Source organism: Astatotilapia calliptera, chromosome 17 (assembly GCF_900246225.1).
Source record: "Astatotilapia calliptera chromosome 17, fAstCal1.2, whole genome shotgun sequence".
Taxonomy (NCBI): domain Eukaryota; kingdom Metazoa; phylum Chordata; class Actinopteri; order Cichliformes; family Cichlidae; genus Astatotilapia; species Astatotilapia calliptera.
The window spans coordinates 14484381-14512011 of record NC_039318.1 but is presented as its reverse complement, the minus strand read 5'-3'; the positions used below and the strand labels follow the sequence as shown (position 1 = coordinate 14512011).

The 27631-nt window shown below is 40.5% G+C and overlaps 1 protein-coding gene across 1 annotated transcript in view; it reads left to right on the top strand.

Moving 5' to 3' along the window:
- The first annotated feature begins 796 nt into the window (after positions 1 to 796).
- The window catches only part of ntf3 (neurotrophin 3), a 40547-nt gene continuing 13712 nt past the window's right edge, over positions 797 to 27631 (top strand). The window contains exon 1 of the mRNA XM_026147352.1: positions 797 to 920. Within this exon, the coding sequence (XP_026003137.1) occupies positions 903 to 920 (18 nt within the window). The 5' untranslated portion in view covers positions 797 to 902. The remainder of the gene's footprint in view (positions 921 to 27631) is intronic.

The window sequence follows — 27631 nt, the reverse complement described above, 5'->3', positions numbered from 1 at the left end:
GGACAGGCGGCCAACAATAATTCTCCTGTGAGGACTAACAGGACTTTGTCCTCTTTAGCAAAGTCTGATGTGTTTTAGAATTAAATAAAGTGCTTGAAACTGACTCTTACAAGAAGCTGAGTCAGATTTTTTTAGGAACTTGCAAATAAAAGTTTGACACACTAATGTTTCCCAAATTACAATGATTTACCAGTTTTTATAGACTATAAAACAATCTGAATGAAATTTTCTGTCTAAAACTTGTACTGTTACTCAGACTGCAGTTTAATCTTAGTTTTAGGCTTTGAAGAATTTGACCAATAAAAGCCAGAACTACATACAGACAAACTGAAAGAGAGCATTAATCACACGCGCGGCACGCACACACTCACACGCTCCTAATTCTGTGTCCTAATTCATGTCAGTAGGCTTGCTTCGCTGACAGACAGTGCCCGCATGCATGCATGCAGGTCTTTGCTCTTTGCTGCTGCATGCGCCAAGAGCCATCTGTCCTGTAACAGAAAGAGCGGCGTAGATTATGTTGTCCAGAGAGAGAGAGAGAGAGAGAGAGAGAGAGAGAGAGAGAGAGAGAGAGAGAGAGAGTGTGTGAGAGAGAGAGAGAGGGAGAGAGAGCGAGTGTGAGTGTGTTTTTGTGTGTGTGTGTGTGTGTGTGTGTGTGTGTGTGTGTGTGTGTGTGTGTGTGTGTGTGTGTGTGTGTGTGTGTGTGTGTGTGTGTGTGTGTGTGTGAGAGAGAGAGAGAGAGAGAGAGAGCATTACGCACACCCTGATCTTGTCCACACAGAACTAGTGTGGCGCACAGACAAGCGGCAGCCCTCACAAAGTGGGAAGTTTTCGCCGAAGGATTCAGTGTAAAAATTAATCACCTTCATGTCGACTCTGTTGGATACTAACCCGCCGATGCTATGGTTACCTTTATTACGGTAGGAACAACTGATTTCATTTAACTGGGAACTTAGTGGAGTATTTTTGTCGCTGCAAAACTCTTTGGTTCTTTGACACCAGGTATAAGCCAAAGTGTGCGACTTGCTCAACATTATTTAAACGATGGTAACAGACTCAGATGCTCAGAGCTGCTGGATTTACAACTTGTACAAATGGCTTTAAAAAGTTTCAGAAATCCTGAATTTGGTAGAGAATCGCGTCTAAATATGTGCTGAAGATTTCGTATTTAGTTTAAAAAAAACTGTGTTATTTTGTGTTCACCGACTATTTCACCTTCTAACTTTAAGCTTTGGTCAGTAAAACCAAGTAAAAAGGGAAACTACCCAGAATGGACAAAGTAACGTATGTTGCACGTTTTCCTCGGAGTTTGGAACAGGTAGACTTGAAGGTTGGCTATTTACAAAGTTGGTTTACGCATACAAATGTTTGGAACTCCTGTTGTTTAGTCACACGCGGGAGTTTTACCAGCGGATCTGGCCGAATGCGCACGAGAACGATGTGCCTCTGGATTACCCACGCGCTAATTGCTCCTCAGATCGCGGTTAGTGGCTGTGAAAGTTGATGTGTCACGGATGACTCCTACAATAAAGGTGGCCTGTGCGCACTGCTCTCCCTCTTTGCTTGTTGCTCGTTCCGTGTGTGTGCGTGCCCGTTGTTTGTATACGCATGCAGACTAAAACCTGTTAGACCTAAGAAGAAAAAGAAAAGAAAAGAAAAAGTGAGAGCTCTCCGGGCGCAAAGATACCCTCTCCAGAATCTTCATACGTACTGAACTTCAGTACTTTAAATTAGTATTTTGTTAAAAATGCGCATGCAAGAAACATTCCCAACTCGTTTAAAATGAATGTGAAAACATACTTAAAATATTTGAATTGGGGTTGGAGTAGGTGCACGTGGGTACATTGTATAACCTTGTTCCCTTCCATCAAACCACCTCAGACTTCAGATTTCACTGTTGGCAGGTGTTAAATGAGTCGCATAATCCTCCCAGAAATACTGATGCTGTTAGCGGGTGCGTGGACTAACATGATGGCCCGATGAGGCGCGTGTATTGTAGGATCTGTGGTCTGGGCAGCTTTGTGTAATGGCGCGCATCTGTGGGCGTATTCAGCCTTTTTGGTGGATGAGTCCCTGCTGCTGCTTCTCGTACACTTTTCTGAGTACGTGCGTGCGTCGAAGTGTGTATGCACGCCAAGAGGCCGCCGGAGCAGCTGTTGCGGTGGCGGATTTGAGCCTTTCCTGACATCCAGACACACAGCAGGACTGGGAAATTAGGACACATGGAAGGAGGCGAGAGAGGGAGACACCGGCTCAATTCCGTAACTTTATGGGCACTTGAGTCAATGATGGCCTCCCAGGAATCCTGAGAGAAGCTGCTGCTCCAGCTGTGAGCTGTTGCGTGCGGGCATGCCATGCAGCTGCAGTTTAACAGCGTTCATTTTGTGCTTTACTGCAGGAAGAATGGAGAAAAAATAAGGAGTTAGGGTTGTGAACAGCGTAGGGGCGGTGCTCAGTGTAAGAACATGAAGTACAGTAGATATGGTTAAAAACACTATACTTTTATTGTGGATAGTTTAACTTTTTTCTCTTGTTTATGCATCTCATCTCATAACTTGTTTGTATAGTTTTTGTTCTACTTTCATTTCTTGTGGCAGTTTTTCTTTTAAATCACCTTGGTTTAAATTCCAAGAGTAGCTTGAGAAAACATGTCGGGAAATTATGAATGCGCAGCTATCAAAGGACTGCCGCCAAAAACACAACAACCAAAGATCAAAATCAGAGCGAGCTTATTTCAACAGAAACAAACGTAATGAGGCATAAAATCAACTTTAACGAATGTGCAGAGTGAAAATGGCAGAGATCGTGCCAAGAAGTTTGGAGGTGTAAAAATGTGCGACTGTAACTATACAACACCAAAAAGTGTGCTTAGTACATTTTTCCTCACCAGATAGAAACTTAAATAAAGAAACAGATGAAATCACTGTTCTGTTTAATTGGTCTCTTGTTGACCAATGGAGTTGGATTGGAGCATCAGCCAGGAAAAGGCAGTCTGGGTGGGTCACCAGTGTTATCCCATCACAGATGTTTTGTGACATTTCCAGATGGACTGACCAGAAGCTGTAGTGTCCCCGAACCCCCTTCTTCTTCTGGAAATCTGTTCCCCTCAACATGTGATGTTTTTTCACCTCTCCTTGTGCTGCAGGATTATGTATAATTCACTTTACAACTGACATTTTTCTACATATCCAGAAACTGTACAATTAAATCTTTCCAAAAATGGCAAATTAGTTTTATTAGATCACAGAAAACAAAAAATCCAACAGATGTATGAGGGAAGGATAAAGCGAAAATGTATATATCAAAAAATGCAACCCTCTCAGGCTCAAATTAAACTTTTTGTTGCTAATGCACAACCAAGTCCTGCAGTGGTACTTCTGAGTAAAAAAACACTCATAAAATATGTATGTGGGGTTGTTAGTTTTTAACTCTTGCAAATCGACAACGCCTGCCTTGAGAGGGTTAACAACTTTTACCATGGAAATGAAAGTAGTACATTATCTTTTAAATGCAAGCAGGCTTTTACAGAATCAGTGTTGGGATATATTTAGTGGGACAAACCCAGAGAATCAATCTTGGATCCCATTCTCAGCTTTTTGTGGCTGTAACAAATTTCAAATTCATTTAGAGTTATGCAGAAATCCCTACCGACAAGTCCTGTGCTATTAACATACTTTGGCTAAAAAACAAATTATTTAAAAACATGTATAGTGTGCTCATTTGGTATATTTTCCTGAAATAAACTTGTTTTAATTCAGTTATTATTAACTAACAGTGATGAGGGTATTCTTTCAGGATGGGCCTACTGCTCGTACTCAGCTTAAGGTCCATGCAAAATTCACAAAGGGTGATGGGCAGCAGGAAAAAAAAAATCATTATATTCATCATGTTTCTTTTCAGTACGTTCACATGTGAGCTGAGTGCTCTGGCTGAGAGCACAGAAGCCAAAATGCCTTAATGTTCAAATATTCTTGTTGTGAAGTTAGTTAGTTTAAAGCAGTGGTTTTTAAACTGTGGGTCCCACTAGTGGGACATAGATGACCAAAAAGGAATATCAACAGGTATCTGCTTCTGTACTCGGATACGCCACTTTTCTGATATCTAGCATTGGAAAATGTGCTAATTACCAATATATTCACAAAGGCATTTATGTGTGCAGCACAACCTCCCACACTGAGGGGGAAAAACAATTAAACAATTAAATCATGAGGGTACAAAGCCTGTAATATGCGATGGTGCCTGTGGAAAAACTAGCAAAAGTCGGCTAGCTTATCTAGCATGGGACAGCTTCCTATCTTAGAACTTTGTGGGATTATGGAAATGGAGATTTCTACACTAGCGCTTTGTTCTCCAGTACTCAACTTCTACCACACAATAGGAGGCCATTACGACATACGCTTCGTCAGTGTCTGTGTACAACTAAAAACTCAAACTCAAACGCAAATAGGAAAATGGCACCACCTTATGGAGCTGTTCAGCAACTGCATTTTACAAGTTAATTATTAATTGAAATAAATTCCAAATAAGGCAGACCCCTAAATCCGATAGTTGAAACAACAAATAAAGTCACAAAAAATCATGCAAAGTCCTTGCTCAGGTTTCTGACCGTGTTTTCCAGTTTCTGGTTCTGTACTAAAAAAAAAAACATCTGAAAAGGTTCTGTTTGGTCTGTTTGAGCCTGTTACTGTTTGTAAATTAAACTTTCAAAATAAAAAAAGATGCAACAAGAAGCTGCAAATTAAAACAAATGAAAAATATTCAGAAATTATGAATTTAATTTCTCATTTATTTTCATTACATCGTGTTCTGCAATCATCTTTTCTACATTTTTGGTCAACCATTGAAACTTTAATGCAGTATTATGGACTTGGATTAAACAGAAAGTTGGCAGAACATGTTCAATCTAGCATTACTATTCCATAAAATAGTTGGAGAAGTGAAAGTGAAGAAATGTCACCTTCACAAGGACCAGTAGTAACTTTTCTGGTCCCAGAGGTCCATCTATAATGCCGACATCCCCAAAAGCCCTCGACTATGTTTGGTTTGAGATGCTTTTTGAGTGTTTTGTAATTAAAGTCAAGTACTCGAGACTTCAAGCACTTTTCTTAAAAGATTTCTGGTCAGCGAAGACCCATCAACATGCAGTTAAAGCCTAAATGTCAAGCAAATGAATCAAGAGCAGTCTTAATACCAAAAGGGTGAGGAAAGCAAAGTATTAGTGGGTTTACCACGATCTTTAATTTCCCTCCTGTCTTCCCTTGGTCTTTGGTGTGGACCAAGCTGATTCTTTCATCCTATGGTCACAGATTCTCAGCCTCGCCTGCTCTGACATGGTTTACACATTTAGCAGAGTGTTTACGCTGCACATTTTTATGACTAGTTAGAGCAAAACATACTGTAAGGATGGGGATTAGGCAGCTCTGCTCTGTAGAACAGAAACGACACAAAGCAGGGGAGTTGCAGACGCATGCACGTATACATCCTCCACAATTCATTTAAGATGTTCATTACTTTGACCTGTAACCTTGAGTCTTGCTGTGATATAAAAGGCTCTAAATGGAAATCCTCATTAGCACAATTCTGTTTGCTTGTCTATTTTTTTTCTTCATTTTCTTTAACGGTAATTCCCACAATTCCCAGAGAGTCAGAGTAGATAGAGATCATGAGGTTTCAAGGTGAGGCTTGGCCTTCCTTGCAGTGCAGTCATATGACAGTCCAGCTGTCCTCTTTCTGTTAGTTTTGAGACGGTAATCTTCCTCCCTGTCTCAACGATTTTCTTTATCTCCCTCACCTCCACTGTCTAGATCGTTATGTCCTTCATTCTTCACTCTTTACGTCTCCTTCCCAGACAGTTTTCTTTCCACTCACACTATTCCAAATTAAGAGGGAAACTCTGTGATGAATTCCCATAAAAAGCTTTTTAAGTGGTTATTTATGTATATACATAAAACCTGCCTGGCTAAACATAAGAGAGCCAGTATTCGGCTTTGCTGTCTTATGACCTTTCAAAATGTCAGTTTTTCCAGAACAAATTAATATCTATTTAATGGAGTTAAAACAGTAGCAGAAGTACCTAAATACCTCACTTTTTTGTCACTAAATTTAGAGACTGTGGCTGACTGAAAGCACTAAATGAAATCCTTTCAAACATCTCCTAACGCTCCTAATCTGACCTTGCACACAGAACATTTATGGGAAGTAGGTAACTAATCACAACGACTGCTTCCCGTTGGACTTGCAAGGCGAATTATTTAACTTGTTTATTTATTTCTGGCTATGCAAATTTGAGACATAAATCTGATACACAATCTTAGCTAATATAGCTTAGCTCCTCTCTGGAGGTCAATGCCAGCACCAGGGTGACTAGATCCCCAAAAAACAAATGTGGGCCAAAAACTGTTTCTGTGGAACAATGTGGGGCCTGTTACTAATGCTGGGAGGTAGTCTGAAATTTTCTTATCTAACTTAGAAATAAAAATAGAACTAAACTGTGCAGACGCACATCACACAGAGCCAGTCAAAATGTGGGACATCGACTCAGTTTGTGGGACAGGGGCAAAAGGCCGTATAGTCCCACATAAAGAGGGACATCAGGTCACCCTAGTCAGCACTGAGAGGTAACATTTGCATCCATATTTTTTTAATTTTTGTTTAACTTTTAGTGTTCCTTATTAAACAGAAAAGATTATGAGCTTTTCAAGTAAAAATTCATATCATGTGGAGATATGCTCTGCTGAATATCTTAGATTTACCAGGAGCACAGATATATCGGCATCTGTAGTAAAAGTACTCAATAGGGGATGCAGGGGTCGGATTGAGGGGCAACCACAGACAAGCCTGGCTACAAAACACAACCATTAGTTAACCAGTGACTTTTTTTAAATGCCAGATTGTTTTATGAAACCATTTGTCTGTGTTGTTTATCTCACAGGGTCAAAATAAATAAATAAGACAAAAAAAAAATGAACTAAACTAACAATAACAATTCTATGCTATATTCCATATCTTTTGTATTTAGCTACTCGACTATTCCCTTCGTCAAAAGGAGTCTGACGGTCAGATGGTGTCTAAAAAGATTATGTACACGTTTTCATTATTTTTGGTCACACTAATCCAATTTGCAACCTGATTTCATTTAGTTGTTATATCAGATTAAGATCTGGGGTCTTTCACCATTAAGATGATTATGGTTTCCCCGCTAAAACTATAAAACTGCAGGCAAAGTCAGGTCACATTCTCTTCCAATCTGTCAGTTTCAGCAGAGATTTATAGCACCCAAGTGGCCCATGCGTAATCTATGGTGCTTCTCACATCTGCTAAATTAACAGTCATTATTTGATTTGCCAAGACATGACATGGAGGTGCTGCTTTTACTACAGATTATGTTGTCTTTCATTTCTTAACGTCACTTCCATGAAAAATGACTCCCTTGGAGGAAGAGTTTTGTGTTTTTCTCTACTTTTTAGCAGCAGTGGGATCCCACTCAACTTTAATGTTTCATTGAAAAAATGAAAAAAAAGCACACATGTCCAATGTGTCTAAGATGATGCGCAATCTTCTTTTTCTCCGTATAGAATGAAATGCCTATAGGTGACGTCTGTGAGGACTGATGTGGCCACCTTTGATATTTGAGCTGGCAGTTGTTCAGGTGGCCTCGGGGAGAAACCTGCTGCCTGGTGTTTTTAACACAGACTCATAGTCATTGTACACAAACTCAGTTCCCTATACATGTCCCCTCATATGGTTTAATTCTAAACCAAACATAATACTAATCCCAACTAATGTTTATCTCAAAGCCCAGAAACCCCAAATTTGGGGTAATCATCAAAGAAATGTTTCCAGTGGTGTGAAACACATTGGCACTAACACTAACATGTTTTGCCATCTTTCTTTCTTTTCTTTTTTTTAAATTCTAGGTAGCCATCATTAGTGTATGACATAATATGGGTTTTGTCACATTTAAGCTAAAACTAAGTAACAGACGAACAAAAAGGTAGAAATTAAGTCAGCAAAATGTATGCACAGAATTCTGTGGTGGTCTATACCAAAACAGTAAGCCTTAATGTTAGTCAAATAACCCATTAAAATGCTCCTGAAGGTATCAACACTACGAACAATTAGTGAAGAGGTCTAATTCAATGTCTGAGGCCTAGCAGACGTTGGCCTGGCTTCCAGCTGCCTGTGACAGGACTCCCATAATCAGTTTGGCCACACCTCTAACTCAGTAATCTAGGTGGATGACTTAAAAACATCCAACTTCCTCAGAGTTAAAGTGAAGCTGTTCATAGAGGCTGAAAATGAATACTGTCTCAAGTGGCTCAAGAGGAACTGGAGTTTTTACCACTTCCACAGTGGCTTCATTTTTCAGCATTCTTCAGCCGTCCCTGGATTCCATTGTTGGCCTATCCATGCTTTTATCACTCAGGAATAAAGGACTGATTTTACTGATCTCTCTGTTGCATTAGTGACATTGGCTGGGGGCAAACACACCCTGTGGATACATTTCTGACTGTATGCTAAATTAGCAATTCAAGTTCCTGTTTACAGGGTACTCCTGAATGTACAGGCAACTATGATTTGATTACTTGATAGGGAAGAAAAAACAAAAGCATAATCATTCTCAGCCAAGTACTGAACTATGTTTTGTTTCTGTGATTTCCAAGTGAAGTGCATTTTTGATGCAAACTATAACTCACACTGAATGCGATGTGTTTCCTGTCTGTGTGTCAAGATTTGACTGAGTTATGATGAATGAGCGAGAAGAAGAAGCTTGGATTTATGACTTGGGTTTACCACACACATTATGTTTGACTCCCCAGTATAACTGGTCAGTAGGTTCATATTTGTGTAGCATTAAATCCATCATTCAAACATCTGAGTGAAGTAACAATAATCAAAGAACACTTTAAGTGAAAGGAGGCTTGTATAAATGTGGGGTGGTAATGCACTGGAAAGGCTGTTTGAATGATGTGTTTATGTGGCAGTTGGAAACATGAGAGCAATGCACGCTAACCCTATCACTACCCATATGGAAAAGAAATAGTAAAAACTTATATGTGATTACTCATGAAAGTGGCCACTTTCATGAGTAAATCATATAAGGCTTACATGATTTACTCATGAAAGTGGCCACTTTCTCATTACTTTCATACATTGTTTTAGTAAGTATCCAAAACATACAAGTTTCATTATATAATTTTTCAAGGCATCTTATATCTGTTTTCACTCTTATATGCTTTTCATACAAGTTTCACACAAGACAGATACAAACTTTATAAGATTTATATATATCTTTTCCATATGGGTAGACAAGGACGCTACAATTGGACTATTCTTCAAAAATCTGCATTAAATATTTATGAAATATACGGAGCTTGGAACTATGGTGCAGTGTGTATTAAATCAGAATGAAACCAGCTTCCATACCCTTGTCTTCCACCGTATTACTTCCACTGATGGCTGGCCTCTTATGGTCCAATGTAGTCATAATTCTAGTACTAGTTGCACAGGCTTTGCATGCTATAAAGGTGACTCACTCTTCGTCTGTGCTTTGCCTGGTGGTTTGCCTGACAGTAAGTTTATTTCCTGAGAGTCCTGTGCAGTATTGGGGAGTAACAGAATACATGTAACAGAAACAGGAGGTGGAAGCATGTAAATATAATAATAACCACTGCAGCCAAAAAGAGTGCCTGATGAGCCCAGTTGTAAGTGAGCTATTAAGACTCAACTTTACGCTGTGTTTGTGTTTTCCTCCGAAACAAAAAGTTCCGTTGAAGCAGCCTTTCAATCCCTCTCTCTGTCTCTCATTAGAAAAGTTGACCCAGACAACAAAGTAAAGCTAGTTTTCGGCTATGAGCCCGACACGAACCCGACGTATTAGTCAGAGGTCCCTTTATATACGCACGGAATAGTTTTCTATAGGAGATCGCTGCAAAAAATGCAGCCTTACCTAATGTCCACACTACTGTTACTCATTTATATTAAAATTTAAACATCTAGTTGGTATTGGTATGGCAAGTAACCTTTAGTAATAGTAATAAATCACACAGCAATAGTACATTCATGTAGTTGTAAAAAGCATGATAATACACTCAACAAAAATATAAACGCAACACCTTTGTTACTGCTCCCATTCCCCATGGGATGGACGTAGAGACCTAAAATTCATTCCAGATACACAATATAACCATCCCTCCCAAACAGTGGTCACAAATCAGTCCAAATGTGTGGTAGTGGGCACATCTGCTATATTGAGATAATCCATCCCACCTCACAGGTGTGCCACATCAGGATGCTGATCTGACATCATGAGTAGTGCACAGGTGTACCTCAGACTGCCCACAACAAAAGGCCACCCTGGAATGTGCAGTTTTGTCTCACAGCAAAATGCCACAGATGCCACAAGCAATGAGGGAGCGTGCAATTGGCATGCTGACAGCAGGAATGTCAACCAGATGTTCATTTCTCAACCATAAGCCGTCTCCACAGGCGTTTCAGAGAATATGGCAGCACATCCAACCGGCCTCACAACCGCAGACCTCGTGTAACCACACCAGCCCAGGACCTCCACATCCAGCAGGTTCACCTCCAAGATCGTCTGAGACCAGCCACCCAGACAGCTGCTGGAACAATTGGTTTGCACAACCAAACAATTTCTGCACAAACTGTCAGAAACCGTCTCAGGGACGCTCAACTGCATGCCCGTCGTCCTCATCGGGGTCTTCACCTGACTCCAGCTCGTCGCCGTAACAGACTTGTGTGGGCAAATGCTCACATCCGATGGCGTCTGGCACGTTGGAGAGGTGTGCGCTTCACGGATGAATCATGGTTCACATTGTTCAGGGCAGTTGGCAGCTGAGTTGGCAGCTCCCAGTTCTTGCATGGCCAGCATACTCACCGGACATGTCACCCATTGAGCATGTTCGGGATGTGCTTGACCAGCGTATACGACAGCGTGTACCAGTTCCCACGAATATCCAACAACCTCGCACAGCCATTGAAGTGGAGTGGACCAACATTCCACAGGCCACAATTGACAATCTGATAGACTCCATGCGACGATGTGTTGCACTGCATGAGCCAAATGGTGGTCACACCAGATACTGACCGGTTCTGGGTCCCCAGACCCCCAATAGCGCAAAAAACTGCACATTCCAGGGTGGCCTTTTGTTGTGGGCAGTCTGAGGTATACCTGTGCACTACTCATGATGTCAGATCAGCATCCTGATGTGGCACACCTGTGAGGTGGGATGGATTATCTCAATATAGCAGATGTGCCCACTACCACACATTTGGACTGATTTGTGACCACTGTTTGGGAGGGATGGTTATATTGTGTATCTGGAATGAATTTTAGGTCTCTACGTCCATCCCATGGGGAATGGGAGCAGTAACAAAGGTGTTGCGTTTATATTTTTGTTGAGTGTATATTAAGTAATCCAAAGTATTCAGAATACGTTACTCTCATTGAGTAAAGTAATGGAATACGTTACAAAATACATTTTGGGGCATGTATTCTGTAATCGGTAGTGGAATACATTTTAAAAGTAACCTTCCCAACCCCGGTCCTGTGTTCCTTTTCAAGACTGACTGGATGCTTAATCTGTAATCTGCACTATATCTGCTGCAAGTATTTGAGGCCTTTAATCTCACTTGTATTTCTATTCCGAGACCATTTAGTGATTTTACAAGCTACTTCACTTTTCAGTTGTTTCAGTTTAAGATCTGAAACACAACATGACCTGAACTGATTCTGCAATACTATTCCTTTTTTCACATTTAAACATGAACAGTCTGAGTTATGTCTGGATAATGAAAGATAAACACATTAAAGGCGTTGCACTTACTCATTTCAGTTTTTGGGTTTAGTAAAACCAAAGGGAAAGACAGCCCAGCTGATATACCGTATATCATTTGGTATCTAATATCATGACTTCTTGCTGCAAGCATGTGGAAGGACAATAGTGGTTAATTTGCCTGCATCTAATAAGCATTGCAAAACTAATGATAAAACAGAGGTTAGGCAATGCCTGACTTCCTCGAGAAACATGTTGCAAGTGATGTGGTGTGCTGCAACCCAGCAGTCAATAGATGTGTGAAGGCAAATTAAAAACTTCATGGGATATTCAAATGACTCAAATCTTTCAAATGATAAAAAACAGTCATTTGTCATAGTGTTTTCCCTGAGTGTAAAGGTCTTTATATGACTCTCAAACTATTTTTCTTAATGCCAGTAACATGTACAATTAGTGGCACTATGCTTTTTGCATGTGACCATATTTGACAGGAGTTATCATTTAAACACCACTGTTGGGTGTAACACGTTACAAAGTAACACATTACTGTAGCACGTTCTAGAGATGAGATATAGACATTGCATTTATTTTTTATTACACATTAAGGTTAAGAGCAGATGGCAAATGCAAAGTGTGTCCAGGACAGAAACAGCGTCATTATACCGCTAACGCAACTTCAACTCTTTGCTGAGACCTGTACAGACAGGATGCTAATGCTAATCTAGCCCAAAGACAAGCGTGAGTCTTAAACTGAAGAGGTAACAAAGGCAGTGATCAGTGGTCAGGCTTGCAGACTCTGTTTGGGCTGGTTTTCATCTTTGCTTTGTGTCATCAAGTTCTTGTTCATATGTAAAAACTAAAAGAAAGATCATATGTGTGTCCTTATTAGGATAGGGATTAGTGTTGGTTTGTGGGATTGTAGCCCCAGGGTTATATTGTTAACTGGTTATTATGAGATACTGTGTTTTGGGCTAATGTACAGAACAACAAGAAAACAGTGTAACGAGTAGTGTAACAAATTATTTTCTCTGGAGAGTAATTAACTAATGTGCCTCATTACTAATGTGTAATACAGTACTTTTTTTGAACAATGATCCCAGCACTGATTAACATGAGCCAAGCCTGGTTTTTGCAAGCTCCATCCATAAACATCATGGGTGAAATGCACGCACACACACACAAAGACCATGCGGTAAACGTGCTTTCTAACACTGCTAAGATGAGAATTAATGCAAATAAATGGTGAGTAACTCACTTTTGAAACCAGGTTCCCGTAATCTCTGAAGGAAATGCAGCTTGTTTGTCTTTTTGGCACTTCTACACTGGCTTCATCTTTCTGCCCCAGTGGTTTCCTCTTGCAAGAATCACACCAAAAATCAGTTGGCAGCAGCAGTGTTTTCCCCCTGGTACAGTATTACCATTGTGCTTACAAAAATGTAGTTTATCTCAGTTATTTGCATTTGGAACGTGATAACTAATGTGACAGAACCACAAGGTAGAATGTGTTAGATTTGGCAGCATGCAAAATTCAATCAGCTCAGACCAAGAGAGAAGAGAAAAATGAGTAAGGCTTACTCTTATTTTACATAAATCTGATAGTTTTTTAAAAATATATATAGTGTTTGAAATGTTTTGTATTAAAACAATTAACTGGAACAAGCAAATGATGAAATTTTCCACTGTAACATTTCTAAAAATAAGTTATTACTGTTGTTGTCAATGAATTTTCCTACCGAGCTGAATATTTCAGTGGGTAGTCTGAGTGTGTGTTATATATCCAGAGCATCAAACACTATCATTTTATCAAATGTCATTGGCACAAGGTGTTGTTTGGTGTTCTGGTCATATCGTAATTGGACACCAACGGATAATGATTCTGTTTTAAAGAAACATTCACAGCAAAGTCACTGTCAGAAGTTTCTTTTTTAAACATTCATTTTTCTGTTTTGCTTTACTTCATCTTTTCTGTTGCTCTCAGTTAGGTTTCTGAATTAAATTATGTGGTTTGATTTATGTAAAAATACATTTCACTTACACATCCTCAGTAAGCACTGATAACAGTCCCGAAGTGGTAATGGCACCAAGAGAGTACTTTTGACTGCTCAAGGCATCTGTTTCAAATGCTTATCTACTCCTATTGGTGCTATCAGAATACCGCTATATTGAAAAATTATCCTAACGGGTTACGAAGTGTGTTGCAATGTGACACTCAGGAGTCCTGAAGAAGCATCCATATGTGGTGACTTGGGAATACAAACAGGTTGAGGAGACCAAGGTTAGAATTTTTTTCGCATTCACCAAAAACCACATGGTTTGCAGAATACGTTTACATTGCATGTAAATGTGACTTTTTTCCCTAAACCACATTTAGGCAACTGCTTTGCCATTCTTAGTGGTGTTCAGGTTGTGTGTCAGGTTTCAGCTCATCAGCACTTTTCATTCAGCACAATTTTTTTGGCAGAATGAAAGAATTCAAAAATAAAGAAAGAAAATAACGCGATGAGCAATTAGAAATTCTACAGTCCGGTTAGTTTGCCAAACCACACCAAATCCACAGCCAAAATACTGACAGGAGGTAGTTAATAATTCAGTATGTGGTGGTTTCTGCTGTCCAAGAACAACGGCAGTCTTATTTGGGCAAGAATAATTAGGCATGTGTCTTTAACATTTCAAATCCTTTGAGCTAATATTACTTTGTTGGAAACTGTAACCTCTTGGAATACAAATAAAATGATTTTTTCTGTTTTTTGTAAAGGGGTTTAGGAATGCTTGTGTTCAAAGTGCCTGACAGCAGAATAAGCACCAGCACCCAGGGTGGAACAAACACATGATGAATGACTATACTTACGATGACCTCTAATGACAGCATTCAAACCCTTAACTTTACATTTACCAAAGTTTAATCAGAACTCTGTAATCTGTACACAAAACTAGTGAGTCTGAGAGAAATGTGTCATCTGTGGCATTTATTTCCTCAGAAGTTACATAGCCTTGGATCACGTCTAACAAATCAATAAACACATTCACACAAGCCTGCATTGGTCTTTCAAAGAAATAGGGCAAAAACTAATGACTGTAAAACACAGTTATCAATTTAGTTATCAGTCTGGCTTTAACTCCTGCCAATTTTCCTTTAACCACGGGACACACAGCCAGCAAAACACTCCTATTTGGATCTCAAGTCAGATGACAAATAGTGCCTGCGAGAACAAAACAGCAAAGCAGGTTCTATTGTGACTAAACTCACCATGGCTTTTGTCAGTTTGTTGTTGATTTTGCTGGCATGCTTGAAGAAATTTAGAACAGCTCACCAAGAGGAAGGCCGATCATGTGCGCCGAATGTGACACACTGCCTTAATGACTTATCTGATTGTCGTCTGTCCAATTTATCATGGTCTGAGAGCTACTTAATGATAATTACACAAAAGGGAGAGAAGTATAGATGCAAATCGTAATCTGACTTGGCAACACTAATCCGACTCACATGGTGAAAAGGAGGAAAAAAAGGAGATGATTTTAAAACTGTGATGTCACTTAAAGTTAAAGACTGATAGTTGTGCCTTTTACGTCTTTGAAACAAGTGGACAAAAAGATGGGAATTAGAAAATCACAGTATGACCAGAAGAGACAGAACAGAGAGAGGTTGAAGGCATCAAGCTCAATCGACAGCCATATGTAAAAGTAAGAAAACAGCAGACATAGATTAAGGAGCAAAAGAGGGAATGCACTTGCATTTGGCATCTCAAAACACTTAACGATCATCCAAAATTGAACAGGAAGCCTTGGCCCAAATATTGTCTGTTGGAGGGCCCTAAATAACAATAATGATAACTTGCCATCATCTTCAGTGTCTAGCAGGCTATAAATCACAAACTAACACAAAAGTGCCAATTACACCTGTAACTGCTGCTTGTTCCAGGGCAAGTCCCAGACCAATTTAGGGCAAAGAAGAGGACACGTCTGCTTTCGATTAGGGTTCAAACTGGCATATCAGATGAGTCTGCGTGCTTGAGCAGGCTGAGACATCCTGTAGTGCAACGATGCCAAAACTCCAATTGCCCATCTTACACGAACTGTAGAAAAACCATAGAGGCATCACAAAACTTGCACTTTTGCAGATCAGGACAAGTCCTTTTGTTTGAGGAATTCCAAGATGACGTGATATCAGCCAAAGTGCTTGACACACGAGACAGCTTTTCAGATACAATTGCAGACATATAAAAAAGGCAGAGACATGAAGGCCACTGAAGACACAGTTGGCCAAACAGACAACTAGTAATCCAATCACACTGAGAGAAGTCCACAATGGACTTTCACAGCAGGTAGACTAGAAGCAAAGGTTACTATCTTGGATTACTCTATTCTTGACATTATCATTACATTTGTTCAGTACAAAGGGGGGAATGAATCAAATATATTGATTGTGTTGGTAGTCTGGATTATGCTCTGAGTAAAGCTTTAGTGCTATAAATCTTTAAAAGCCTTATTTTAGGGGAAATCATGCAGTTGTTTTTTCATCTTGGTGACCAGTGAAATGAAACCCGTGGCTCTGCCACACCTTTCCTATAGATGTTCTTACTCTGACCCAGAGACATTAAAAAGGCAAGACTTGCTTCCAGTTAGACTCGGATAAGATGCAAGAAATCAGGAAATCACAGTGATGTTAAAAGATGGAGATTAGGGGCCACAAGAGATGGAGAGGAGAGAGGTTGAACTCATCAGTCTCAATCAGCAGCCAGTAGACAGACTTCTTGATCTAACCAAGATAATCTTACAACCATTACAGCTTGTTGGCAGTCAGCTGTGCAATCTGTGCACTCCTACATCTAAATGACAACAAACATTAACAAAAATGGCTTGTGGTTTGGGTATAAACTGTATATTGAAAAATGGACAAAGCTTTCAGTTTCTAGTTTACACACCAGACTCGTAAAATTCGTACAAATATTTAGTGCGTTAGAGATCTATCTTAATGCAGGGGTTTACAGCGACCACATAATTTTGTAGCATTTTATTTATTTTTGGATCAAGATTTTTCGCAAATGCAAATAAACAGATCTGACCAATCGGACCACTGAGTTTGACAATTGCGCTTGTAGCTCAAAACACACACTGGTTCTGAATAATGATATGAAAATAGTAAAATAATTGTATTTTATGTCGGACACACAGCTAGAGGCTGCTCAGGCTCACTTGGCTGGGATACAGCTTCAACTCCTGGATGAAATTCTCCCTGCTGCTGCCTTCTTGCGACAACTGGAAGAATTCAGGACCTCAGTTTCTCCCTTTTCTTGCTTACAAATATCAGGATCACCGCATCATCAGTTGCTGCCGACAATTATACCCAACCCGCTAGGGTTTGATTGTGTTGATTCTTCGGTTTCTCAGTCTGAGCCGCCCTCTTGCTTGTTACGTTTGTTAAAAAAAAAAAAAGCTATAATGGGAACACCCAAAATACTCAGCTTGAAGCTCTGAGATGGTACTTCACTAACTTGAGGGTGATGTCACAGCGGCCATGTCTTTTATACACAGGTTTGATCAACAAAACAACTCATCTGCCACTCATACGGTTCGCTTGTCATTGTTAGGAACCGTATGCACATAGCTGCACATTTAACCTGTTTTGCTGGTAGTCTCTCTCGCCAACCATTAATCCAGGGAATACTTCCATTATACACTGACACATGCACTCTCACGCACACAAAGAAGCCAGGTCTAAGCCACCGTTGAGCCGTTCAGTCTATTCCTGTGTGATTCTATTAGGCTTGACACTGGATTAGCTCCCTTGATCTCTACATCTGATTTGGATTGGTAAACTATTACTGCTCTCGCTCTCTTACTATTCTCTCACTCTGCAGTTTCCTGACTATCAATCTACTGCATACACATACAGTATTTTTCTCAGTGATCAGATCACACAGTTCTCAGCTGTCAGGCTACTCCTGTGCTCAGTCTTTGTTCACTCTTCTCCTGCGGCTTGATGCCAGGCATGCGGAGAAGCTGCGGATTTAGGTAAGTGTTGGATATGAAATCTACTTAAATGTAACTCTGGAGTCCTTTCAACAAACAAATGTGTCACAAAGTGCTCAAGAGGCAAAAGGAAAAAAAGCAGAAAATTGATTTTTAAAAAATAGGTCAGGTGTAGAAGAGACCAGAAACACTGCTCAGTCCGTGAGTGCGTTTGGCTGTGTGTAATTCCAGCCAAAGTGGACTTCATCAGATGTAAGACACAATGAAAAACCACATCAAGGTAGAAGAGGATTTTTCCTTCCTTTACTCTTTGGGTAAACCACAGAAATCCAACTCTGACCATCCCTGTTGTGTCTGCATGGCCTGTTGTGTAAAAAAAAAGAGATGGCTAGAGGCTCTCTCGTTCCATTTGTTCCTCTCTCTTTCACACAAGGACTAAACTGTCAACACTGCAGCACTCGTTTATTCAATGGGGTAGGGAGGGGCAAACGTACCACTGAGGGTGAGGAGTTTGCAGGTTTGCTTTGCTACCCAAACACTCCAACAGCTGCTCTCAATCTTTATTTTTAAGTTTGAAAGCTCTGATAAACCGAAGCATACTTTAGTTACACAGTGCTGTGTAATGGTGAAACTCTCATTCTGGGAGTGCATAGTAACATTCTGTTTCAGTGCTCCACTCACATTTATCTGACATTTAATGCAGTCTTAATGCTTCACTTGGCAGGGCTCTAACAGGACATCATCAGTTTTACAGGTTTACCTATTTAAAGCTCGCTGTTACAAACTAGACAGGATTTAAAAGACCTGTAGGTTCACCTGATGGACATAATAAAAGATGACAGGGATTTGCATTTTGGGGATTGTGGGATCTCGCCACACTTAGGACTAAATAGCAGGTCGTGTAAGTGCCTACATTTTCACATTAATGTCCTACAACCCTGCAACTTTCTGGAAGTGCAATAATAAATCAGTGCTGAACAATCTAGCTAAATCACAAATAAGATGTGCAGCTGAAGAAGTAGCCACAGGAGCACTTTTAAAGTTTAAAACTGTCAATACATCCTAACACTTATCTGGGTTTGGTTTGTGGCCGGCACATCTGCCTACCTCTTCCAGCTCATCTGAGGGGATGCCAAGTCAGCCAACATATATAATCTTTCCAGTGAATCCTGGATCTCTGCCTGGGCCTTCTTCCATACCCCCCAAAAAACCTTACCTAGGAGGTGTCCAACCACCAAGCAAAACCTCAACTGGCTTCTTTTGTTGTGGAGGAGCAGTGGCTCTACTCTGAGCACCTCTTAAATGCCCGAGCTCCTCACCCTATCTCTAAGGACGAGTCCAGCCACCTTTTGAAGGAACTCATTTCTGTCATTGCATCCATGACCTCATTCTTTCGGTCACTACCCAGACCTCGTGGCCATAGGTGAGGATGAGAAATGCTGATTGACCAGTAAACTGACACCTTCACTTCTCTGCTCCACTGTCGCTTCACCACAACAGATAGATTCAGCTAACCACTTTCATTTGTGTCATTTTCTCTATGTACAGCAGTGAAACTCATGTGTACTCTCTAATGGTTTTAGGTGTTTCTTGGGTGATTTTCCTTTTTTAAATTTGTAACCAGGTCACTCTGGCACTTCTTCTCATCCAGGGGAACAATCTGTCAACAGCTTGAATACTTTATTGCAGATTTCAGCCAATGCATTGACTTACTGACAGACAGCCCAGCAATGACGGGTTTTCCAGGATGTCTGCTGTTCATCCAGCAGTTCTAACAAGAGAATTTAAAAAACAATGAAAGTATAATTTACATATTAAATTACATTTATAGCTTGGCTGTGAAAAAAATCTAAGACCAAAGACTAGTAGGGTTTCCTTGCCCCACAGTCTCCATGCAGTCGTCTGTTTCGGTAGAGTCACAGCCAAGCTTTTATTGCTATCAACATCTAATCATGACAATTTCAGAAACAGTTCTAGCTGTTTTTTTCTTGACCCTTTTTGAACAGAAAGTGGGAAAAAATATAGCCAACAAAAAAGAAAAAGACACAAACTGTTTAGATATATTTACATTTCAGGAAACACATTTTTGTTTAGATACGTCCAAACCAGAGATCCCACAGTAACTTTGACCCGCCTTTCTATTTTCTGCGTCAAATGGTTGAGATCTTGTTTTGAGATCTATTCCCATGCATCATGCATGCAAATTGTATATATCACAGATGCAGCACGATTGTCCTCTGAGTTATGACGAATTCATTGGCATGCTCAGAAAGTCAAGCTTTGAAAAATAAGGTTAATATTCATTGACCTAAACCACAATCTCTTTTACAAACCTGCCCAAACAATGGAAAAAGAGCAGGAGAAGTCAAAGGAAATACTATGTTTGCCCTTATTTTCTGTTATATAGAACACACAGTTACAATAGTGGATGCTCATATTAAACATGACAAAAGTTTTAAATAAGACTTTCAGTGTAAGTCTGAGTAATCCCCAGAAAAGCTCAGGATCAGTTTTTTCTACTCTTCACTCTGTATGCCGGTGAAAGCTGATATCCATCATATGGCCCTTTCTCCTCTCCTTTAGTTTGCTTAAGGAGAGGAGAGTGTGCTGTTTCAGACAGGCAGTGAACTGAGGAGTTGCACCAAGTCTTAGTGTAAGATAAGCAAGCTATTCAAGACCCAAAGATCTCTTTTAAGCCTAAAAATTAATATAAAGAAAATTAAAAGTATTTTTTCTAAACATGTTGCAGTTCTACCTACCTCGGCCACTACCTCTTAACGTCAAGGTTATGCTTGACGGTCGGGACTGTGATGTTGTAACAGACCTGTAACCATTTACACTGGCAGTTGAGGTGCATTCGTGCACTCCTAGGCAATTTAGCTCAGATGTAAACATCACTGCGGTGCTGAAATGGAAATGTCAGCACTGCGAGAAATCATAACATGAAAAGAAAACACTAGTGGGGTTTTCTGTGGAAAATCTTATCTCTTAACAGCAGCTTCCCTCAGTGCCGCATGGGAATCCCATGTTTGCAAACACTGACCCGTTCGCACACCTGTGCCTGGAGCCTGGCCATGCTGCAGCAGGTTACCGAAATTGGAAGGTGCACAACAAGCGTAAAGAACACCAGAGCACATGCTCGCAAAGCATGTGCTCCAGCAGCTGTCATGTCATTTTTGGCCCCCAAGGCAAGCTGCAAGCACTGAAACGACTCTGTTTTGTGCCTTTATTGTATGAATAAGTGCAAAATCCACAACAAACAGTTTACTACATTGCTGTGTGGTTAGAAAATCACGAGCAATAGTCCGTCTTTCTCCTGTCTGTGGTTTATTTTCTCGAGGTGTGTGTTCAAGCTTGTTTTTTCCTCTGAAAGGTAAAGGAATGCCTACCTGTAGGTATGTACATGTGTACGTACATGTACTCTGAGTTAGAATTCACACCCGACCTGTGTGTGCGCAGACAGCAGACTTTCCTAAACACACAACACTTTGACCTCAAAATGTTTTGAAGCTTTCCACTCCCTCTCTTTCACACAGAGCTTTTATAACCACACACACACACACACACACACACACACACACACACACACACACACACACACACACACACTGACATCACTTTCCCTCTCTTGAACACACACAAATACATGCTACAGCGGCCGCGTCGCTTGCTTTTGCATCCACGCACGGGCACAAACTAGTATTCTTAAGAAATAATCATTGTGAATGCGGATGACTCACCTGGCTCATGGCAACAAAACATTCAGAGGGTAATTCACTGTTATGATTGGAATTCTGCCCTTCCCTGCACTTACCATAACAGCTCAGAGGCTTGAAAGAGAGCGAGGTGGGAGGTGGCAGAACGTAAAGGGCAAAGGCAGATCCTCACAGCATAAATGAGTGTGCGATCTTAAATTCGCTTTGTTTGCACAGGTAGAATGTACTGAGAATTATGACAATATAGGAAGTTTTTAAAAAAGCCCAAATAAAAAAGATAGAAACTATTTAAATATATTTACATTTCAGGAAATACATTTTTGCTCAGATACGTCGGCACCAGAGATCCTGGCGCGACCTCAACACGTCTTTCTGTTTTCTGTTATCAAATGGCTGAGTTGGAAATCAATTTTTCAAGATCTTGTTTTGCGATCAGTTTTGGAATATAACAAACCCCCCAAGCCTTGATCATCACAGGCTTGAACCACAGCTTTTAGCGTATCACGGGTAATGCTTGAAAATTGTGGGACATTTCAGGTATTCTCTTATCACTACTCCACTTGCTGTTTCTCTGGCTGTTTAGCATTTTCCTTACTTTTGCCATGCTAGCAGGCCAGATGGTAGGGAATATGAGTTTTTAAAATAAAAGTCCTGGTGTATTAGTTGGAACATTCTACCAAACATTCCACACGTTATTCGTGTTTTATTTAAACTTTTTTTGCTTAGGCTTTCGGAGCTCCAGATTACTCTTTGAGCCTTTTGTCATAAATAGCTCAGTGATTACACAGAGCTTTTCATAGCATATCTGCACCTATGTAACAAATGGGAATGGGATTTTCTCATCCCCCTCCATGTCCACACTACATTTTGTTAAGTTTCTCTGCGCTGATGAACGCAGAGATGAATAAACACTTGAATGGAAGTTGAGCGGCAGACTGGACTGGATGCCTCTGTCGCTCTGTGTGTGTGTGTGTGTGTGTGTGTGTGTGTGTGTGTGTGTGTGTGTGTGTGTGTGTGTGTGTGTGTGTCCTGCAACATCTGGAGTCAATTGGACAGCATTAGGGCTCAGACATTGCTGGGTGAAAATCCCTCTAGAGGATTTGCTGGTTTGGCACACTGCTCCACTAAGTCCCATCAATAAGTGTCCTTGACCTCACTGGGGTCTCCACGGTGACTACAGGTTTCTAACTGGTTCTGATTGGAGCCCCAAAGGTGAAAAAGTTCTACTAAACGCATTAAGGGGGTTTATTTTAGCTAACAGTTTGCAATGATAATCAAAATGGACTTGGGACAATACAGCACTAATGTGGAAAAATGATAGTTATCCCTTTTGACTCATTTCATTTTTCTGCATAAAGAAGCTGAAGCTGTTTACATCAAAGTTCCAAGAAGCTAAAGTTGAATTCAGACAACTTCAGGTAGTGATGTTTGCATTACTGTTAGAACCTATTCTTAGATCTGACGACAAGTAGGCAGGACTAACTGGTTAGCCTAAGGTTAAGCTTATTTCTGGTTTTATTTTACTAACTTTTGTTCGTGCACTTCTGCAGCTAGTTCAGGTGTGTTTATATCAAGTGTAACTGCACCAAGAAAATTACTTCGCGATGCAAAGGGACTGCTCATGTCTTGTTTTCTCAACTATTGGCTCGCTCAGTACCTGTGTGAAGTGGAAGAATGATGTTCCTTGTATTTCATTAGCTCTGCGGTCTGCCGCTGTAGTTTTCCTATTGAGTTGTGTAGAAAAAAACAAGTGTAAATCCAACAAATCCTACTGCTGCTTTTGTACTGTTGGTCGAATGGCTTTTTGCTTTCCTCACTATCATGCAGGTCCTTAACTTATCAGTGGCTCAATAAGATATTTTTAGAATGTCTACAGTTGTGCTCCTTTAGTCCGTCTGACTGTATTTTTGGATTTACACACTTATACAATGAACTATATCGCTCATTTCCAGCACCGTAGTTTTTATTCTTGGACTTCAATAGAGTAACATTGTCACAGTTCAAAATAATCTTTCTCTAATACTGGGCTTCAGTGCTTCCCCTTACAGTGGTTCATCCACTATCTCAAATAAGCTGCTTTTTCCTTCCTGGTTTTTTGTCTTTCAGCCAGCTTTATTTTGATTGGCTGCCACTTCTAAACAATAGGTTTGAACAGTAAGTGGGTGGGACATCTGAGCTCGCAGCGCTGTTTGCTTTAGATTGGCAGACTCCATTCTCACTGACATTACACAGAGCAAAGAGAAGAAGAAACTATCTGAATATGGGACTTTTGGCTCAGAGGGGTACATACAGTTCTCATTCTCATGTTTTTTTATTATATGTTTAATTTGATCATCCACAGTATATTTGCAAAAGTGTATCCATCCATCCATCCATCCATATTCTTCTGCTTATTCATTCCGGTTATAAGGTTCACAGGAAGCAAAGGTTTAGAAAGAAAATGTGTTAAAATAGAAGAGGTCCAATTTAATAGAACATTTATACCTTTAACAAATCAGTTATGTCTAGCATCCAATACTTACTGTCATGATAAGTAATTCTACTTTCCACTACATTTTGCAAAAATAATGTGTCCGTTTGTGAGCCGTTTGATGTTGCAAGCAGCTGGCTGTAAGCACCTTCATACGGATAAAAATTTAATAAAAGAAAAATATTCATAAGAACAAACCACACACAACAAAAACAGTAACGGCAGAAGTTGGCTGAGCCGCTGTGCAATGCATATAGCTCTACTTCACAAATAACACAGTTGTAGGTCCTTTTAGTAATCTAGTTGCTTTGTTGACAGTATTTGTTGTGTAACAGAAACTAAAGAACAACTGAGCACATAGAGACATTGCATCCACCTGAAAATGCAGTGAGAAAGGATATCAAATATAATTTGGCATTAATTAGGTGTGAGGATACTAAACACCATGCTGGTTTTATGTGCGACATAGGTGCAAAAACCCTGATTGGAGGTTCTGGTCAGGACATTGGTGTTTCCCCAAGTCCTCATTTTACTCTACGACTCTCAGTAAAGAGCTTTTCTTTGCTACCCTGTTACTTCTCCACAAACAGCAGTTAATCACTAATTAGTTTAAAGCTGGCGTCCTTACCTTTTTAGCCTGTCAGCCAAAGCACAAGTTTAATCACTTGAGTGGATCAGTCGATGGATCTATAGCAAGATAGTCGAGTCTATACAGGCAAAAGTATTCAAACGGCCAATTAAATCAAGCTTCATAAGAGGCTGAAAGTTCAGTGCGTGACTGATATTTTCTCTTGTATTCCATTCTGCCCGGAGAAAAAACGTTTCAGTCTTAAATGCTTGAAAGTTGACTGAAAGTGGAAAATAAAACCATAAGAGAGTAAATTACTGTCAGAAAAATATCTGCTGTCATGCCTCAAAATATGCAGTGAAATGCTTTTGGTCTTTGTTGTGTGTGAAGTTAAATTTGACCCAATATGCAAATGTTTATGGGTTTATGATTTTCTGTCCTCTGGTAGCATTTTAAAACAGTTCAGGCATTCCTTCTTAAGCATCAGTGTCAGCCGATCACTAAGCAGATCACCCTTCAGTTCGGAGGTTACACAGTGGAGTGCCTCTCAGTGTCCTTTTCACCACATCTTCTCAAAAATCCTTAATCTTCTCCCACAACTCTGCCTTAGCCTCCTATCACTGCTCAGCCATGATCATTTTTCAGTCGCTCCCCTTCCTACTCCCGCTCCCAGTTTGTATTGAAAATGACAATATGCGATGACCCTTTGAGCTCCTTGCTGTCATTTTGAAATCAGTCTTTGCGCCCTACTTTCCTTTTCTGTCCTATTTTCCGGAATCCTGGGACATGGGACAGGTAGACAAATCGTCTTGTGCTTTTTTGGGCACATAAGCACACATCCACATACATACACTATTTAGAAAAATGAAGGGAACGTGTGATCATCACAGTATAATGGAAATTCAAACTCCAGGGATCCCAGTCTGTCTAATTTGGAAGCATAAACCACTGTGAATCTGTTTCTTCTGCTTTGATGAAAGTGGCAACAGGTGCACTGGAAAGGTAGTGACCTCAGACCACCACTCTCTCCTCATCCATTCAGATTGATTTTTGCTAGTGTCCTTAGCTAGTGTTTGTATTGGTTCCTCTGACATGGCATATCAATATATACTATGGCTCTGAGCACAGCCTCAAGTGTGTTGAAGAGATACCAGGACACTGGACATTACCTGGGCATGGAAGTCATCCCATCAGCAGGACTGGTAGCTGCTCCCTTGTTAATCACACATGCCCTCATTTTTAATACAAACTGGGAACAGATGTCACAAGGGGAGTATCTCCTCCTGGTAGCTTCTCCACAGAAGGAGCACTGCCCTGCAAAATGACCTCCAGCAGGCTACTCATGACCAAACTGTCAGAAACAGTTCCTGGAAAACACAGGTGGGACCTGTGCTCACAGGAATGAATGTGAAGCAGTGGAAATGAAAAGAAAGGCCTCTCGTATACAAGTCCTCTGTTGTGTTAAAAACCTGTATCAGAATTTGTTAAAGATTGTGTTAGATTTTACTGATGTTGGTGCATTTTGATGATCTTATTTTTAGATTAGTTTAAATTATTTGCTCGGTTTCTATTGTTGGAAAACAAGGCACATTAGAGTGAAGTTTTTGGGCTGGGAAGTCAAAACAGCATGCTAAAAGAAGCTAAATGGCATCTTTAATTTTTCCGTCTCTCTCTTTGCTCATCCTTCTGTTGGGACAATTCTAGCTTTATTTTTTGTGTGAATTAGACATATTGCGATCTCTGCAACAGTAGCATCAGTAGCTTAGGTGAAGATAACTGTATTATACAGGGAGTGCAGAATTATTAGGCAAATGAGTATTTTGTCCACATCATCCTCTTCATGCATGTTGTCTTACTCCAAGCTGTATAGGCTCGAAAGCCTACTACCAATTAAGCATATTAGGTGATGTGCATCTCTGTAATGAGAAGGGGTGTGGTCTAATGACATCAACACCCTATATCAGGTGTGCATAATTATTAGGCAACGTCCTTTCCTTTGGCAAAACGGGTCAAAAGAAGGACTTGACAGGCTCAGAAAAGTCAAAAATAGTGAGATATCTTACAGAGGGATGCAGCAGTCTCAAAATTGCAAAGCTTCTGAAGTGTGATCATCGAACAATCAAGCGTTTCATTCAAAATAGTCAACAGGGTCGCAAGAAGCGTGTGGAAAAACCAAGGCGCCAAATAACTGCCCATGAACTGAGAAAAGTCAAGCGTGCAGCTGCCAAGATGCCACTTGCCACCAGTTTGGCCATATTTCAGAGCAGCAACATCACTGGAGTGCCCAAAAGCACAAGGTGTGCAATACTCAGAGACATGGCCAAGGTAAGAAAGGCTGAAAGACGACCACCACTGAACAAGACACACAAGCTGAAACGTCAAGACTGGGCCAAGAAATATCTCAAGACTGGTTTTTCTAAGGTTTTATGGACTGATGAAATGAGAGTGAGTCTTGATGGGCCAGATGGATGGGCCCGTGGTTGGATTGGTAAAGGGCAGAGAGCTCCAGTCCGACTCAGACGCCAGCAAGGTGGAGGTGGAGTACTGGTTTGGGCTGGTATCATCAAAGATGAGCTTGTGGGGCCTTTTTGGGTTGAGGATGGAGTCAAGCTCAACTCCCAGTCCTACTGCCAGTTTCTGGAAGACACCTTCTTCAAGCAGTGGTACAGGAAGAAGTCTGCATCCTTCAAGAAAAACATGATTTTCATGCAGGACAATGCTCCATCACACGCGTCCAAGTACTCCACAGCGTGGCTGGCAAGAAAGGGTATAAAAGAAGAAAAACTAATGACATGGCCTCCTTGTTCACCTGATCTGAACCCCATTGAGAACCTGTGGTCCATCATCAAATGTGAGATTTACAAGGAGGGAAAACAGTACACCTCTCTGAGCAGTGTCTGGGAGGCTGTGGTTGCTGCTGCACGCAATGTTGATGGTGAACAGATCAAAACACTGACAGGATCCATGGATGGCAGGCTTTTGAGTGTCCTTGCAAAGAAAGGTGGCTATATTGGTCACTGATTTGTTTTTGTTTTGTTTTTGAATGTCAGAAATGTATATTTGTGAATGTGGAGATGTTATATTGGTGTCACTGGTAAAAATAAATAATTGA